Source organism: Thamnophis sirtalis, unplaced genomic scaffold (assembly GCF_051295495.1).
Source record: "Thamnophis sirtalis isolate CommonGarterSnake01/CBP01778 unplaced genomic scaffold, rThaSir2_p1.2 scaffold_5, whole genome shotgun sequence".
Classification (NCBI taxonomy): Eukaryota; Metazoa; Chordata; class Lepidosauria; order Squamata; family Natricidae; genus Thamnophis; species Thamnophis sirtalis.
In genome coordinates this window covers 37,924,992-37,945,098 of record NW_028261385.1, presented here as the reverse complement: position 1 = coordinate 37,945,098, position 20,107 = coordinate 37,924,992, and the positions used below count along the sequence as shown (strand labels likewise).

At 32.3% G+C, this 20,107-nt stretch overlaps 1 protein-coding gene across 4 annotated transcripts in view; it reads left to right on the top strand.

Annotated features, from left to right (window-relative positions):
* Positions 1–14,788, top strand: part of SSBP2 (single stranded DNA binding protein 2) — a 130,851-nt gene extending 116,063 nt beyond the window's left edge. For all 4 annotated transcript variants that reach the window (XM_014053380.2, XM_087715686.1, XM_014053377.2 and 1 more), the window contains 5 exons: positions 1,660–1,730; positions 2,019–2,097; positions 3,854–3,882; positions 6,929–7,027; positions 10,447–14,788. In XM_014053380.2, the coding sequence (XP_013908855.1) occupies positions 1,660–1,730; positions 2,019–2,097; positions 3,854–3,882; positions 6,929–7,027; positions 10,447–10,476 (308 nt within the window). In that variant the 3' untranslated portion in view covers positions 10,477–14,788. The remainder of the gene's footprint in view (positions 1–1,659; positions 1,731–2,018; positions 2,098–3,853; positions 3,883–6,928; positions 7,028–10,446) is intronic.
* Positions 14,789–20,107: the final 5,319 nt, after the last annotated feature.

Here is a 20,107-nt window from a genome sequence, read left to right as displayed (position 1 = left end):
AGCCATTCTCTCAATGTGGAAGAGAATTCCTTAATTTTCCCAGTAATAAACTTAAATTGTTATGGCTTCTTGTATCACGGAATAGCAACATTTTACTACATAAATCTTCACAAATATTCTCAAATATAATGTGAAATTAACCTACATTATTGCTTTTGTTAATTACCATGTTTGCCTAAAAATGGCATTAATGCAAAATTATGAAATAATGTGTAATTTCCTTGATCTTGTCTACATTTTCAGAATGCCTTATTATAGTTTTCTTCACTCTGGGACTATTTCCCTCAAACATAATAATATAAAAGAAACATGTTGGCAATATTTTGCTACTTTTATTTATTGGGGGGGGGGGGGATGATTAATCTGAATTTAAAATAATTCCCTGAAAAGAAAGGTGTACTTACAAAAGCTGATTTGGCTTCAAGTAGTTTTGACTTCTGGCAAGTACCTGGACTAGTTCTTGCAGTTTTCTTGGCAAGATTTCAGACGTACCATTTCCTCTTTCCTAGGGCAGAGAGAGCATGACTGCCCAAAGTTACCCTTTTGGCTTTGCACCTAAGGTGGTATTAGAACACATAGTCTCCTGGTTCTTAGCATGGTGCCTTAATCCTTATCCAAAAATTGGCTCCCTTCATAGTCTTATCTAACCTAAAATGACATTATTCAAATTACATTATTTGGAAATAAAACTAGGGTTTTTTTTGTTTCTCTTTTTCAGATAAGTATTTGTCTCATTTTCTGGTTTTGGCACAAAAAATATAGATGAATTTCTTTTTTAATAGTTAAAGTATATATTTAAAAGCTTGAATATAAGTTAATACACTGATACTTTACCAAACGAAACTTTAAAAACTCATCCTAGATTCTTATTGTTGCTCTGCTCCATTTTGTATTTAAATAAAATGCATACATGTATTATCTACAATCCAACAAGGACCTCTGTGCCATTAATCCAACAAATTCTGTTACTTAACGGAATACAGGTAGTCCTCAATTTACAACCACAAAATTTCTGTTGTTAGGTGAGACATTCGTTAAGTGAGTTTTACCCCATTTTACGACTTACCTTGCCACAGTTGTTAAGTGGATCACTGCAGTTGATAAGTTAGTAACACAGTTGTTAAGTGAATCTGCTTCTCCGTTTACTTTACTTGTCAGAAGGTCACATGGTGATCACATGACCTTGGGACACAGCAACAGTGATAAATATGAAGCAGTTACCAGTCTTCTGAATTTTGATCACATGATCATGGGGATGCTTCAAAAGTTGTAACATTTTTCAGTGTCATTGTAACTTTGAACGATCACTAAATGAACTGTTGTAAGTTGAGGACTACCTGTACTTCATATCCATTTTGAAAGTCCAAATCTTACCTCACAATGTCATTGCTCTTTACTAAGCAAAGTAAAGTACTTAATCATGACTCATTAGGAAAATCTTTGTTCTCTTTCACTCAGTGATCTGGATTCTAATCTATCGTTATTACTTTGTTATAAATGTCTGTTATTGGTAGCTGTAAATCTTGTGAAGTATGTTATACTTGATTCATACAATGTTAATAATCAGTTGTAAAGCAGTACTGGAATGTCTTTTGTTAAAAATAACAGTTAATTGTTTTCATTGATTTCATTGAAAGTACTTGGCATTTTTGTTTTCAGATTCAACCAACTCTGGAGATAACATGTACACTTTAATGAATGCAGTACCTCCTGGAGCCAACAGACCTAATGTAAATAACCGGAATAAATACATATGTTTGAATTTATGCCTGACTCCCTAAATCCAAAATTTTAATAATTGTATGTTCTAATCTATCTATTATCTATCTATCTATCTATCTATCTATCTATCTATCTATCTATCTATCTATCTATCTATCTATCTATCTATCTATCATCTATCTTTCTTGGACATTTTCTTAACCTCTTTCTTTATTATGTCCTGTGAGTTGCATTTCTCTTTGTTACAAATTATTTATTAACATTTTTGGAGTATGATGCATTTGCCCTTTTTGCAGTTTCCAATGGGACCAGGGTCAGATGGTCCAATGGGTGCATTAAGTGGAATGGATTCACATCATATGAATGGATCGCTAGGTAAGAATATAATTCGCCTTTTTAAATCCTGTGCTAGGTAATATATCAAATTTAAAAAATATATCATTTTGAACTGTTTCATTGCTTTCTCGAATTACAAATAAAGATGAGTTCCTTAAATAAAAATAAAGTCAGATGATCGTGAAAGGGACACTTTTTAAATTATAGATGTTATTCTCTATGCTTTGTATGTTATGTTTGCATATATTGAGAAAGGAGGAAGTTGATGTGTTTTTGTGTTTTTCCTCATCCTGTTGACTTCAACAGCCATCAACTATGGTAACTTTGTAGGCCTGGATATTTGGGATGCTGTAGGTGATGGTTCTGCAGGCAATTCCAATCAATGTTCTTGAAAAAGAGATTCAGCCTGGGCCAGTCAAGTGTGTGATGCTCCAGGGCTTGACCCTTTTTTTCTCCTTATTTAACATCAACATCAAAATCAAATTGCTGAGAAAGATCTGTTGGTTTGGTGTGCAGTGTATTTGATATGCTAGTGATACTTAGCTTTATATCTGAAACCCAGACCATACAGAAGATGCTGTGTAAATCCTTACCAGTGCTTGGAAACTAAGAGAGATTGAATGGGGCAAAATAGCTGAGGTTGAGTTAGTACTCGTACAAAAACACATTTGTTCTATGGAAATTTCATTTATTGCACTCTAGCGGAAAGAGCCAGTGTGTAGTGTAGGTTCTTTTGAAGTCATGGCTTCTGCTAGGTAGAAACTATAAAGCAGGGGTCTCAAATGCAAGGCCCATGGGCTGGATCTGGCCTGCGGGGTGCTTAGATCTGGTTCATGGGGCTGCCCTGGAATCAGCGAAGGATAGGCCCACAGTGCCTCTGCCAGTGAAATTGGAGCTTGGGCCTGGCTTTATTTTGAAGACAGAAGGCCACAGGAAGCCATCACAGTTGAAAACGGAGTTATTGATGTCGAGCTGGCCATGCCTCCCTTCTAAGGTCAAACATAACCCTGACGCGGCCCTCAATGAAATTGAGTTTGACACTCATGAGAGCTGCTTTGGTTGGCAATAGATTTCAGTTCATTGATCCTTAGTTTACCACCTTCGTTGGCAAGAATCTAAATAGGCTGGCCAGAAAGCTGCAGCTCCCCATCGTGAAAGTGATCAGGGGATTGGAAAAGCAGAAAATGGCTTTCTCAGCAGGAGCCATCTTACTTTGGAATAGTTCATTGTGTTAAGTCAGACTAACCTCCATCCTTTTATCCATCAGCCATCCTCTTCCACAGAGCTTTTAAGAATTGAGTTTAAGTGGAAGCATGCAGCAGCCTTTTAAAAATACTTAATGATTTAGCATTTATAATTTTTATGGATATGTTTAATGGAACTATTATAAGATCTCCTGATTTCTTTGAGTAGGCAGCATATAAATAATTGTAATAGCAGACATGCTAACATCAATGAAAAGAGCATATAAACATTATTTGAACAATACTATTTGAAATAGCATTATCAGTGCAAGCGCAAAATGAAATAAAATTATAAAATGCCTATTCTTTATGTAATTTTGGGATTACATAGAGCATTATTCCTTATTCTTGCAACCTCTTAGGTTAGGATTTCTAAAAATATATTTATTTCAATTCTTCAGAAAGCAATCTGAAAAAGAACTGGGCTCTCAGACATGTGAACATGTGAGACCTCTAAATCTAAAATCATCAATGCAATATGTTTTAAGATTTAACTGAATGCATTTGTTTAAATTGAATTAATTAAACCGAGGATTCTTTTTTAATTTAAGGCTCAGGAGATATGGACAGTATCTCCAAAGTAAGTATACGTTTTATTTTTAACATTGCTTTTCCTCTAAACAAAAAAACTAAGATAATCTGTTTTAAAATGAAAATGGTTATGCTGATTTTTGAAGATATCCCAGTTTTCCTAACAACAGAAATCTGAATATGTACATTATCTGTGGTTCACGGACTAAAACCTAATTTTCATTAAAGTGGCTGAGTTGTACTGCTACATTTGTGTCTCAAACCATAGAAATGTAGATATGAGACTTGTTTCTAAAAACAGGTATAAATTAAAATACTCACATTTTGCCAAGTGGTTTTCCTCGACTTACAAGGGTTTCCTCTTTAAACTATGAGAGACTCTAGCTATAGTTTGTTCTTTTCTTCTTAAAGTTCATAGTTGATCTTTTCAAAGACAATTGCTGCATACATATTCATTACCTTATTCCCTTCCAGGAAAATGGCACAATGCGGAATGGAAGTAAGGGAATATAAAAAGAAGAAAACTGTTAAAATTAGTTTTAGGCCTAAACTCTTCACTATACTTCTTGGATATGTCATCCTTACTTCCCGTACATCCATATACAGTTCCATTATCATAACATTGTGTATTCAGTCAATTATACTACATTCCTGCATGCAAAAGTACATATTCCTGTACCCAGCCAAACATCTCTGCTATCACCACAGGCCAAGGGTGGGTTCTGGATTCTTTTACTATCAGTTCGCTTAGGGATGTGCTTGGGGTGCGCATGTGCAGAAACAAAAAACAAGATGAACTGGTTCGGGGGCATGGGCAGCCGAGTTACTATCTACTCGGCTGAACTGGTAGGAACCCACCTCTCCCACAGGCATTCCTTGCACATTTATCTACAAGTAAAGAAACAAGGGGACACTCTTACTCCCTGCTCAGTGTTGAACTAGGTATTAAGCATTCAATTTATTTTCACAAATGCCTTACTTCCTTTATATACTGCTCTTATCATTTTCAGCAATCAACATCCAATCAATATTTATGAAAAACATTTCATAATTTAAGCATATTTACTTTATAACATTCTTTAAATCAACAAACAGAGTGAAATTTCTTTCTCACATTCATACATTCTCAATGACTTGCTGAAAAGCAAAAATCTGGTCTGTAAACCACTCTTCTCATAATAAAACCACACAGTTCTTAACAGATTTGTTCATTATCACCTCTTTAAATCCAAATTCTGCCATATGCTTCTCCAGGCACACTTAAACAAATCCCCCATAGTTTTTGCATCAGTTCCTGCTATCTTTTCTTTTATGTAATGAAATAATAATGATGTGATAGTCAACAAGTCACACAGCCACTCCATGAGGAAGCCATATCCATGTTTTAACACTTCTCCAGTTAACCATCTATACCTGCAGCTGTAGCATTTTTTAGTATCCTTATGGCATGTATAAATTCATTTTAATACATTTTGTCTTCGATATCACTGTTATTTTAATTCTATTCATTGTTACATATTTCTTGTTAGTCTTCTTTACAGAATTCCAAAACAACGTTAACATCTGTTAACATTTCCACTATTCATCTCAAACCACTCCAGCTCTCTTTGTCTCTGTACTTAAAACTTCCCTTTTTTCTATTTCCCTTTTTCTCATTCTCATTTCATGCAGCATTCTCAAGTGCATTTTTCTCATCCAGACATCCTCTTTTCAACCATAATTCCACACATATCTGTGACATGCTGTAATATAATCATGCTTACCCATGCTTACCATATTCTTTCTGATACCATTTTCTTCCCATCATTCTTTTGGGAAATTAATCTGTCTTCTAATGTTTTTTACATACTGGCTCCTCCTTTCCGTTCTTGTATTCATTTTTACTTTTATTTTCATTCCTTTCCCATTTTTAACTCAACTATCATTTTCTTCCAAAGTCTATTCTTGATACAATGAATAATTTGTCCCACATTCAAAACTTTTCACCATCCTTGAATTCTTCCCTAATCATAAACAATCCAATCAATTAACCTCTAAGATTCGCTTATTTCCCTATTGTACATATTAGAAGACTTGTTTAAATAATGGATTTGAAAGAAACATGTTTTCCCCCCAAAGCAGTGACCAAACAGTCACCATTCTCTTTTTGATAATAACCCAACCACTTTTGCTGAATTCTCTGACCTTGTTTCCACCCAACATTTCAAAATAAGTATTTCTGGTTTTTTTTTTTGCCATTCTTACTATTTGCTCTTAAATTAAGGAAGTTAAAATTAAGAAAGAAAAAAGACAAGGCATTTAATGTAAGGTGCTACAGGGAGGAGGGACCATAATTTCATTATGAAACCCAAGATACAATCCTGCCTGATAATTCTGCAAAATCATCACCTGAGCAATGAGTGTGCTCAGTTGAAGTCTTCAGGGGGACTCACCCAAAATAATATATGTCTAACTTAAATACAAATCTGCATCTAAAATCATCATAGTTGGACAGCCTTAAAAATGTAAATAAAATCCTGTTTCCCGTTCTGTCCCAACACAATCTTCAGAAAAAGAAAGATAAATTGAAAACAGCTATACAGGATTGAATTTTTTTTCCAGAACTATTGAATACAACTTTTGCAATCTCTGACCGATCAGTTAAGAGATGCTGGATAGGTTTCATGTAATCTTTGCACATCTGTCAGCATTTTAATGCTAAAAGGAATGAAAATGTCATGGTTGGCTTCACAACAGTTCTTAGGTTTGTTACTTCTTGTGCTATGTAGTGGGGCCCTAAATCATCAGCCCTGCCCATGACTTAATAATTTTTGCTAAGGTTATAATATGGACATGAAACTGGGTTTACATTGTGTGTGTGTGTGTGTGTGTGTGTGTGTGTGTGTACACGTACTTACAAGAGGAACCCTTCCCCACTCAGTATATTTATACAATCTGGCAAATATAAAATAATCCCTATTGGATTTGTATTTCTCTCACCTTTGAGAATGAGGGCATTGTACTTGTGGGTGAAAGAAAAGTATCTTTCATGGGATACTTTTAAAAAGTTTCATATGGTTTATGCTTTTGATTTTCTTGCTTTGTTTTCCAAATAGAATTCTCCAAGTAATATGAGTATGAGCAATCAGCCTGGGACCCCTCGAGATGATGGTGAAATGGGGGGTAACTTTCTAAATCCTTTTCAGAGTGAAAGTGTAAGTACTTTATTTTTGATTCTGGTTGTTTTGCTGGCGTACAGCTCTACCTCATCATTTTAGGTGTTGCCATGTATAATAATACTTATGAATTCCTGTACCGTAATAGATTAAGGGCTGTATATTTAATGTGGAAAGAAATCAAGTTATGAACACTTCTTTTGATATATGTTAAGCTTGTTTTGCAGTTCCCATTGCTATTGTCTATAGTATTGCTAGGAATGATACATACATGATACATTTGCTTCATATGCTGATCACAGTAAGACAACCCTGAACATATTTATTAGCATCACAGAATGATGGAAGTAGGAGAAGTCACAAAGATCATTTGGTCTATAGTGGGCAAGAAAATTAATTAAATGATCTTTTTGAGGTACCTGTCCAGCCTCTTTTTTAAAAACTTCCGCAACCTTCTTAAATAACTTTTGTACAGTATTTATAGCCCAGTAGGTTTGTCCTTATTTTTAAATAAAAATTAGGTATACAGTACTGTAAAACATGTGAATGAGTGCTACAAGATTTACTTCTCAGTAAATGGACATAAAGTTGTTATAAATTGTTATTTGAATTATCTAATTATTATGGTTTTATTGCCTTTTACGTTGAAAGCCACCTGTGGCAAGATGGGCAGCAAATAAATTTAATGAATAAATAAAATATAAATTTAGTTTCAGTTTAATGTAAAGAAGAATAATTATAAGTTCAAGGAATTGTATAACATCTAGATTTAAGCTTAAGCTTAGGTGTTAACTGAAAAAATATAATTCAGCATTTTAAAAAAATAGAGGAATGATAGGGCAATTGCATATAAATTTTGAAAAAATAACATTACCTAATATGTCTATTGTAGTAGACGTTGTAATGTTGTTTAATATTATCTCTCACACTTTTTTGTTCATATATGTAAGTGTCTGTATTTGTGTGTATGAAGTGTGAAAGACGGAATCAAAAGTGTGTTTTCATTCAGCATGAGGATATGTTGCATATTTTCTGCATTCAAAGCTAATTCTGATGTTTCAACAAATTTGAACCTTTAGCAAGGATGATAGTGCCCCAAAAGTATGCAATAGTGATAAATTTCCCCCATTTCTTCTATTATTAATAAACAAAAATAAAAACTATAACAGTGACAATGTAAGGAAAAATGTTTGGTTTTTGCCTATGTTGTCACTTGTATTATTATTTTGTTAACAAAAATAAAAAGTATTTTATTCTTTTGTTATAAAAAGTGTTATAAAAAGCACTAATTTCAATTTTGCTAGATAGAAATTGATATAATTTCACAGAACAATAATTGTAGTAATAATTTTACATTCAGTTACTTTACTCCTATTGAATGTATTCTGTTAATTTACATTTCATCTTAAGATCTTACTGACTCAGGAGAACTAGTATGAAAGATGTTTTGTTTGAAATGTAGCTCTTTCTTAAAGAGATTCTTATTTTCTCAATATATTGAAATAATTGATAGCCCCACAACTTCTTCCACAAAACATTTAGCCAACATTGGTTTAAATATTCTGCACAATATTTCCTGAGTTGATCCTTTGGATACATTTAAAAGAACAACTTAGATATATATTTCCATGTTGTAGATTAGAACAAATTTATCAGAAAAAGAATCAGAAATGTATATGGCATAATAAGGAGCAGAACCAAACTATAATAAATGATATATTTCATGTTAAATTATGTCTTGCCTGTGGATCCAATTATTATATGGAAAGGGCTAGGGTGTAGTTTCCAAAAAATGAAATAGAAATAATATTCTGAGCAATAGTTTTTAGAATTAACTTGTTTAGGCCAACTAGTGTTTATTAAGAAAAAATAGCCAATGCTTATTTTATGACTCTTTAAAATATCATTTTAAGAGTTATTTATTTGAGTCATATTTAATTCTAAATAAAATGCTTGCCCATCAACCTATCAACAATTTTGTTCTAAATGAAATTAAATATTAAAACTAGCAACTTGCTACAGATAGATCTGACCTTACTATTTGCATTAGGATGTTCAAAAATTTCTTGAACTAAAACCAAAAAGTAATATTCTACCAGAATAATGAGATATAAATCAATGTATAGTTTATAATTTTTTTTGTTCTTAACATGTTTTCATGTATATAAAATAATTTTATATTTATTTCATTTCCAGTAAATATATTTTTAATATAAATTAACAGTGAAAAAACACTTAATACAAAATTATATACAATGGTAATAACTTGGATTTAAGGTTTATCATTCCAGATTAGATAAAACTGGCTTTATAATAAAAAAATCAGATTTTCATCCTGTGTAATTAATAAATATTTCCTCCTTACCATGAAATTATTATTCACTTTTAGTAGAACTTCAATTCAAGAAAATGCATACAATTTAATGCAATCATATTTTAATCACTTTGTATAAAGTATTACTGTTTCTGCTGGTCTGTGACTAATAAAATCGATTGAAATTATTGCTGTTGTTGTTCTGGTACAATGTGATTTTCATATTGCCAGTTAAACAGAACTAGGAGAGGGAAAAAACTCTTTACATTTGTACTTTGCTGCAGCTTTCTATGGCTAGCTCTTCAATCAGATCTTGATATTAATCTAACTAAAGTATCTCACTCTGAAACAGTATCACAAGTTTTTTTAACATAGTAATATAATCATAAAAATATTGTAATAGTTCATCAGTTGATGATGTGGAAGGAAGAATTTAAAGTATTGACATCAGCAAATTCTATGTAACTGTAATGTAAGGGTACACTGGATGAGGCATTTCAGTAACTTAGTCAAGAAATTATCAGTAACTCTTAAACCATTTCAGTCGTCAAGACATAGCAGGGGACTTGGTGGTCCCATTCTCCCTGCTCGCCATTGATATGTGAGCCCAATAGTTTATTAGGCTGAAATCTTGTGCAATTTGATGATCTTAGGAAATGTTACAATTTTTAATATTGTAGTGGAGGCACCACAAGGGAAGGGTAACAAGGCATGTTGGTGACTGATTGCTGACTCCTGCTATAATAATACAAAAACATGTTCTGCTTTAAACTTCACATGCTAATTTAGATTACATTACTTTAATAGACATTAATATATAGTGTATACACATCAATTTGCACACAATTTTCACAACAAAGGCAGGAGAAAACAAAATTCTAATGTCTATCATAAATCATGAGAAACTTAAGGGATTGTCAGTATCCAGATATTTCTAGCACAATTTTGCTTAATCAAATATTATGTCATGCAAAATTATAGACAATAAGGTACAACACTTACCTTCATTGCCAAGCCAGATACATATCACATTATGTTAAATTATTATTTTAAATTAGGAGGAGGAGTCATATGTTATTGTTATTATTAATCATGATACCTTGGTAAATGAGTTGTAGCTAAAATGTGGATTCCTATTTTTCAGTATTCCCCCAGCATGACAATGAGTGTGTGATCCAATACCAAGTTTCTTCGTGAAGGCTGCACTGAGTTGGCCCTCTCCAGAGAGCTACTAAAGAAGAAAAAATATTCATCCCTGTGTACAGTTTAACAGAAACGATTTCTGCCACATTTGGACCCACCATTATTTTCCAACCATCTTCCCTGTTTTGTGAAGAACGTGGGTCTTGATCTGGTTTCAGCTATAATATGTGGCATATCAGAACTGCCCAAGACTGAACTGCAAACAATTATCTGTGTATGTATATGTAGGGATAGGTGTATGTATGTGTGTGTTACAGAGACATAAATATGAGCACATACATATATAGACCTGCAGGACATTGTAAAATATTATCACATGACATCTTAAGTAGAAATAAGAAATAGGGACTTTTATTCCATCTTTTTTACGTTTACATTTTATCTTTCAAAAGAATTGCTTCCTTCTTCCCATCCGACCTGTTTTGTGCTGTGTATATCACTGCTTTGTAAGTTATTTTTTTAAAACTGATCTCAGATACATTCTGTTTTTTGTCATTGTCAGCCATCATGGTTAGGAATAAAATTGCTTATTAGAGGGCTTTCATAAAGTTTTATTTAATACCAGTAATCATGTGAATTGAAGACTACACCTACTCAAGAAAAAAAAATATTGTGTTAAACTTGTTCTTTGCCTTCCTGAAATTGAGAAAAAAAGAAATTAGACAAGTTTTGTGCCCTACTTCTTAATAAATGTCTAATGCTGCTCAACTAAACATATTTGCATGGTGGTAAACATTGAAACAAGTTTACTCCCAAGTTGAGGATAGGATGCATATCCTTCAATATTTGCTTTCAAGGTATGACTGAGTTTAGCTCAACTTTTTGATCTATGCAGAAAAATACAAAATACTTGTTGGGCTTTGATTAAAGTGCTGGAGCATTCAGGAATAAAATGGGCAGGATTCCAATGTTGGGGAAAATACTTAGTATGATTTTCCACAGGTGTTTTAATTATAATAAAAACAGCTATACAGTATATTGCTTAGGCACAATATTTTCCTCTAATATCCATCATAGTCTCCCAAGATTATTTATGCATATTCAAATTATTTCATATGCCAAAGTGAAAGAGACACAAGTTACTTTCCCTCACTATTTTTACTAGCTTTATCTCCATCTCACTATTTATATTTTATCAATATTATTAAACCACTTTGGATGTTTCTAAAATCAGTGTAAACTTAAAAGTCCTATATTATCTTAATGATCGGTAAATTTATTACATAAACTTTTGATGTTGGCTTAAGGTATTTCATCTGTTGCATCAAAAACAAATGCAATTATTAATCTGAAAATAATTTTAACTGGCTTTATGTTAAAAGACCATGATAAATTTCATCCAATATCATTTTTTTTCTTGAGTTCCAAATAACTGAGAAATTTAAGGTGCTTTATGTCAGGAAAGCATGATAATTTCCCCATCCTGTTTTTGGCAAGTAAATGATGTGTGAAAAATTAACTCTTTTATATTTATTCCTATTTTCAGTTTTGCTATAATGTTTGGTAATTCCCATATAGTAGCAGCTTTCATTATCTGCATATCTTGTACTGTAACTTTCTCATTTACTTCCATAAATGTGGAAGTAAATGTGTTAGCCTACAAGAATTGATTTCCACCTATAAGACGTAATGGAGAATTTTACAATAGTTGCAATCTATCCAAATATACTTCCTGCTGAAATTGCAATGAAAGAATATTTGAATAAGAAGCAGTTTTACACTTAATCTGGATTTTAAAAAAAATATGGGGGAGATCATTCTTTAAATTATGTGCTGGTGTTAAAGAAAACTTGGGGAGTATCCCATCATGTCACTCCAGGCAGAATAGAATCCACCAGTGGAAGATATGTTTCCTCTCACCTACCAACCATCAAATCTGCTCTGGAGGGTTAGGAAATCATATAGAGCAAATTTAATTTTACCGGGAAAATCGAAAAAGGGAAATAAAGTCCCATCATGGAAGCAAAACATGATACTTAACAAAATTTTAGCCATGACTCTTAAGTATCACCATTACTTCTAAATTAACCTTGAAGAGCTGGTTAAAGTTGCAATGTGTAGCATCACACATGCTTCTATTTTTACAAAATTTAATCTATGACTCCAAAATGTTTTATTTTCATTTTATTAAACACTCGGAACAAGATAATAATTCTAGAGACTATCTAGTGATGCTATTTTCTTCAGAAAAGCTTTTGATTCAACCAAACTTTCCATGAATACAGTGAGGGAAGAGATTGTCTATTCTTTAGCTTTCAAAAATGTATTCCAGGGAATTGAAAACAAAATGGGAACCAAGTCCTTTCTCTCACTTTTCTTCATGGGAACTTCTGCTGGAATAAAGTGTCTTCTCTAAATTGAAGGGAAGTTTTGGATATGATTCCTTAACCCCGATTCTTAGTTTTTCAGATACTCATTTTATGCATGTAAAAATTTCTGTGCCTAATTTTTCTAGTAACTCATTTCCAGTACACCAGATAAAATGATAACTATGAATGCTGTGCACATAATATCTAATGACAATGCTAGTTATACATTGTATTTTTGTTTAGATTCTTCTGTATGTTCTAGTAAATTATTTATAGAATTTGGCAATATGAAGAACAAAATTAAAATAGATCATTGATTTTCAGTCATTGGTTTATTTCTCACATATTAAAGTTCCACATGTACTGTAGGTGGTTTAATCCTATATGAACCTTAATGCCATGATTCTAATTCCCATCTCCAAAATCAAATTTATTCCTACCTGTGTCTCTTTAGAAATATTCTGAAAACTTTGCTAAAAGTTACTGAAAAAATGCTAAGTAAAAGAAAATTGATTTCATAGCCTGGAGCAGTGTGTTTGTGTATGTGTACATACATACAAAGATACACATTCATACAAACACACCAGTGGTGGGTTACAGGCAGTAAGCCCCGGTACGGGCATACCGGTGCCTTCCCGGAGCACCAGGTACCGTTCCAGTATGGTGCTCTGGAGGGCCCGCCTGCTCGTCATCCTTACCTATATTTGAACTCTTCAGCGCTTCCGCACACAGCATATGGCGCCTGCACAACGCTCCGCTGAGCAGCTGGAGTGTCGTGGAGGCGTCGCAGGAGGTAGGGTGCATTCATGTGGTGGACACTGGGCCCCGTTGCACTGTGCCAGTTGCAACGGGATCCAGAACCCACCACTGAAACACACACACAAATTTAAAATCCCAGAAACAGCTTTGGTATCAAGTAATAAACATACAGATATAATCCATTTTAGTAGTTCCTACATAAAATGTTTTAACATGAATTTAAATGTTTGCTTTAAAATCAAATCAAGGATGATTGAATTTGGTGTGGTTTTCTTTATTCTCACAACTTGTTGCACACATAGGTTCAGAAAAGGTGGTATAATTTCCTTTACCTTGCTTTCGCCAACTCCTATGCTTCAGCCACAATGACAGACTATCACCGAAAAAGAAATGGTCCTTCAAGTTTCTAGGTCACAATAACCAATTTCTAGTTGAAAGATTTTCATTTTTGCCTGATTCATCAGATTATCATCAGCTGAACCTTTGGTTGCCACTATCCTGGCCTAATTGGTGCACTCCAAATACTTCCTTATCTCTATACTAGATCCAATGAAAAAAATAAACCTAGAACAGCTGACATCCAAAAGCACCTGATTTAGTTATCAGGTGCTTTTAGCTAAAGCTTTTTCCAACTGACATTTTTGTTTTTAAGAAAAATGATGTAATGCTGATGTAATATGCATATTTCAATCCAATTTCAATAAGAAATGGGCTGGCTCACATGTAATTGCAAGCAATCAAATCCTAATTCCTTAAAATCCTGGTTTATAGGGCAAGCACAAATCATACTCTTAATATAACAGCCATAAATGATTTTCCAAAACTCAGAATTAACCCATTAAGTAGAAGATGCCATGAAAAAAAGAGGAAGGAATAAGCACATGGCTTGCATATGTAGCACCAAACAATTAATGATATACCAAATCCTTTTGAAAACAGAGGAATGTAAATTAATCATAGTTATAACAAGAGAATGGCTATTTAGTTAATAAGAGTAGCTGTTTTGTATCTGCATGGATTACAACCTAGCATCAAAACTCAGTTGACTAAAAGTCATTACTATGTTTATCATAATTGTGATTATATGTCAATATGCTGGATGTAACAAAACTATGAAATTAGATGGTGAATTTCTTGAAGAGGATTAAGTTGTACATTTTTATTCTTTTACATTGGTGTCACACATTTTTGCCAATAAATATTGCACTGATTTTTTATGAGTCCTAATGTATTATATATTTATTCCTTGATTTCCCTTTTGAAGAAACTCATTTTATTGTGGGCAGACCTGGCATATAGTTTTTAACAACGGTATATCCATGATATAGGGTGATCTGGAAAAAGTTTTTAAAAAGTATTTTTTCATGCAATTCATCAGAAATTATTGCACAAATTAAGCCTTCATTCCAGTCGACAATTCACTGGAATTTTAAGCATGACTAAGTGAATAGAAATGTGTATGTTAACTCTTTTGGTACATTAAATATTTTTTTTAAAGCAATATGAAGCTTAAGTATTTCAAGTTACAATTTAGTATCAAAATATAAAAAAATCATATTTCCAGTTTTAATATGATGTAAAATTATTAATGTGTTTATATAATATACACTTCTCTAAATGTTCTGATGTGCATATGGAGATCTATGCAAACACAAGTTCTCTAATTCTTTCAATGCCAAGGAATACCATTAATAGAACCTTTCCTGACTGTTGAACAGATTGGTCAAATGTTGCACCTGTAGAAAATTCCTTAGGCTAAGTGAAGCGGGTTTTTTTTCATTGGAACTGTCAACTAGGACTTGTTTGAGTTCAAGGCTGCTTCAATTATGTTATCCACTATTTGTGGCATTAAGATTTTATGCCCTTCCAAATAATGGCATTCTAGATAAGCAGGCAGTTAGACAAACAGATTTTGCACCGACACATATAAAATTAAATGGAAAATTGAATTATTTTTAGCCCTTACAGTGCTAAAGATTTTTAATGCTATTCTTTTTTATTTGAACAAGAGACAAATCCTTTGTGTGCCTAATCACACTTGGCCAAATAAATTATTCAGTTCAGTATTAAATATGCTGATTTAACATTTTTAAAAGTTATTATTTTAAAAAGTAAGAATAGTAATATTTATATACATTTGGGCCAAGTACAGTCTCAGTTTCTAATCTATAATAATTCAGTAGATATCCTGTGTAATTTCAATATTTTATTTTTAAAAGGTTTAGAAAATAAATGGTTTCCCATTTTAAATTAAGTTCACAACAACAAAATAGATTATAATTAAAATTAGAAAAAAATATGAACAGTTCATCATTGGAATTATTCTGGACATTAGATTCCAAGTTCCACTAAAATATGTCAGTACTTAGAGTTAATAGTTTTTTTCTAATTTAATGTGTGCTGTAATCAGACCTCAAGGGCTTATGGCCATATTTTGAACGTTCATGTGAGCATTTACAATCTTTTTTTAAAAACTCATTTAGCATCATTTAGAAAAATTATATCGAATTTGGCATGATAAATAACGACTATATATGCATTGGGATTTTTAGGATTAGTACTTAAGGCTTGTTTAATAAATTTGCCAATGATTATCCTCTCTTTCCAGAAAGATTTAATTTAGATGAGCCTTATCAAGTTAAAGCTAAATCCCACAATTTGAGTGGAAAAATTAGCTTTTATATCATCACCTAGGATAACTACTACAGTTATTTCTAGATCCTTGACCAATTGTTTTTTTGTATATATCTACTGAGTGGTGTTGAAGACCAGATTTTGTTTTGTTTCTAGAAAAAGGTTCTGGCTTTTGAAATTTTAAACATTTTTGGGGGGAATTTTAAACACATTTAGAGATTTGTATTATAAAAATATTGATAGAACAGCATTTTCATTTATTTTCAAGTGAGAAGATTATAATGTACTATAGATTATTATAGTCTACAATACTATAGATTACTACAGTCTAGCAGAAATTCAGGATTTTCCTAGAATATAGGAAAACTAAGTCTTAGTAACTAAGTTTTAGCTTTTTATGTGTGGTGAGTGAAGTTTAGAATATTTAAAGTACACGTTTTTATTATGTAGCAAACCATGTGCATTTCTGCAACCAAGAGTAAGCAGTAAACCTTATTTTCAATGCTTGCTATCAAAATCTTGCAGAAAAATTATTTGGTGAATACATGCTTTACTTTCTACTATATTCAGCAGGTAACAATATACACACCCCAACTTTTAACATCAGATCAAGAACTAAGTTCATTATTTTGTTCCCTAAAATGGCTGTTACCTTCCCAAGAAAAATTCATACATACAAACAACCTAAAATTTATCATGCATTCCTAATACTCCAAGGCCTGCAATCTCTGAATATTAAAAGTATTATCAATTTATAATATCCAGTAGCCATAAATAGGTTTGAAATTTGATAGTCTGTTAAGCCATCAGTTATTACAGACTAATGAATGTACTGAATAAGAATGTGCTTTTATTACGCCATTGTCTGAAAGCAATGAAATGAAATTACCATGAAAGAGATTTTCAAGTACTTCTGTTGAGAATTTGTCTTGTCTTCCTCTTTTCATCAAAGTGCCCCTATACCACATCTTTCCTTGATCTGTATCATATTGCATCACTGGTCTTTTTCAAAACAAGTAAAATATCAGTACTAAAATTTTCCACAGAAACAAACTTGTTTCAACTATTGACCATTAATTTATGGTACTGTATCTCTGTTTATTTTTACTGAAAGGAAACACATCACACAAAGGTTAGAATATAAGGAATAGAGGAAAGAATTTGAAAATGTTGATATAAAATGCATATGTACATGCTTATAACTCCATATCTAACAAACCACATGGAAAAACCATATAAGGTATATTTTTTCTATTTTTGAAAAACTGGTTCACATTAACAAAAAATTGTTCAAGAGGATGATAAAGTATTAAGGCTTAATAGGTGTTAGATCCATTTTTCTACAAAAGGTTAATGTATTATTTAAATCTGTAAGTTTCTTAGTTTCTCACTTTAAACAAATTCCAAGACTCCATATTCAAAAAGAAATTTTCTTATATGAATTTCCACATCATGACATTGAAATTCAGATTCTCAGAATTCAGAAAATAGCAGACAGGTCACCAATGGAGGAATATGAGTTATGAATCTTCGCTTACATCCATAGTGGAACAGAGAACAATATTCTACACGGTGTAAAAGCAAAGTGTTTTTCAGAAATCCAATTATTACAGTAGATAAAATTGGCTTTTTTAATATTCAGAATAGATAGTGAAATTGCTACAGGTAGTCCTCAACTTACAATCACAATAGAGCCAACATTTCTGTTGCTAAGTTAAGTGAGTTGTGCCACATTTTATGACCTTTTTTGCCATAATTACTAAGCAGAGCATTGTAGTAGTTTCGTGAATCATGAAGTTGTTAAGTGAATCTGGCTTCCCCTATTGATTTATTCAGAAGTGAGGTGGAAAGGTTACAAATAGTGATCACATGACCCCAGGACAATGCAACTGTCATAAATACCAGTTGTCAAGAGCCAGAATTTTGATCATGTGGCCATAGGGATTCTTCAAAGTGAGAACCAAAGTACTTTTTTCATTGCCATTGTAACTTCAAACAGTAATTAAATAAATGATTGTAAGTTGAGGACTTGTACTTTAGTATGTTGATTTATTAAGAAATTGGGAATTTGAATCAAAATTCATCATCAATCAACAAGGGCAGAATCTCAGGGCTGCATATGGACCTTGAAGACACTATTTTGATTATAGGTCCAAATATGTGTGACCAAATATAGATTAGTGGAATTAATTTAGTTAAAATTGTCCTAGTCACAATTAATTTGTAGAATGTGACTATTTTAATAGTTTCAAAATGTATTCCTTATAAGTCGTATAACAAATACTGGCAAAAAATTATTGTAGTATAACTTGTCCATTCAATCTATGTAATGTATTAAAGAAGCTACAGATTTTATGAAATGTGTTCAACTATATTTTAACCCCTCAACAGCGCTATCCAGGGTAAATTCTATTGTATGTATAAGGTTTACAGCCAAAAATAACTTTGCTTTAGGTGTGTATGAATCTCATGGAAAGCTAGCTAATGAAAACATTCTGCTGTACATTTAAATGGTTTGTCTAATAAACACTTGTTTTAAAATTTTAAACAATAAAAATTAGACAATACATAGTTTACAAGTTATGTCTATCAATATGAGTAACGTTCATACTGATTAAATAGAAACATTGTGGAGGCAAAGCATAGGATTTATGAGTGGAATTTATTCCCAACTACAATACCTTGCAACATTAATATGAGATCACATATTAGCACAATGGTTTAATGAATTGAAAATATTCTTATTCACTCACCTATTTTGTAGTGGTTTTCTGTAGCAATTTATTCCTCTTGAAAGTCTTTAGACATTCTGTAAATTAAATACATTTTAAACAAATTTTAATTGAATTGTAATTCTAAAGTATTGAATACAATGGGGGATGTTAATAATCTTTTAGTCTGAGAGAGCTGAGCTTGATTATCTTTCCATATTCATTATAATTTTATCATAAACACATCATCTGTTTTTATCCAAATTGTTCTCATCTGTCTTCCACCGTTTGTTTGTTTTTAATTTATCAGCAACTATGTGTTCTTTTTTATGTATTTGGGATTGGCCCTTAGCAATTCATGTTGCTGTTCACTCATGTACCCTTCAATCATGAAAGAGGAAAATTCCAGATCACGGAAGAAGTTTCACTGCTGTTTGATTTTTACAGCAAAAAAAAAATCAATCCAGCAATATTTCCTGTTATTTCCAACAAACCTGTGAAAAAAGCAATATACATATAATATGTTTAGCACCCATTATTTTTCAAAAGAATTTCAGTACTATGTACCTTGTAGGGCTGAGTTAAGATAATTTAGAACAAATGGTATTACTATAGTTAAAAGTATCTACAATATGTTTGTGTTATCACTATACTATTTCTATTTTTAGCAATCCCTGTTCTCCACCTTTTATACTAAAAAGTACAGGCTTTTGCTTCCTTTTAGTAAAAGGAAACTTTTCTTCCTGACTTTACATACCACCAGCATCTCATTCAGCATCCTATCACAGCTACCAGAAATACTATAAGACTGTGTGCATATAAACATCGGACTATTTTTGCAGTAATATACGTCTAAGTGACCTTTTGTACAGAATGTGAAACACTATTTAGAATACAGCATGTATGTATGTATGTAGATATATACACATACCATTGTATATTACTGTATATGTATTTACACACATGCACATCATGCTTTCCCCTTGGTTTATCTGTTATTTTCAATTCTTGGCTTCATTTGCCCAGAGAATTCTAAGAAAGAACCAGAGTCTATAGATAAATCTTATCAAAGTGATTAAAATTTGATGAAATACAAATTACAGTGGAATCAGTACACTTGGATTGTGGCAAACCAAATGGCAGCTAATGTAAAAGTTCTGGCCAGGCAAAATAAATTGTAACAAGTATA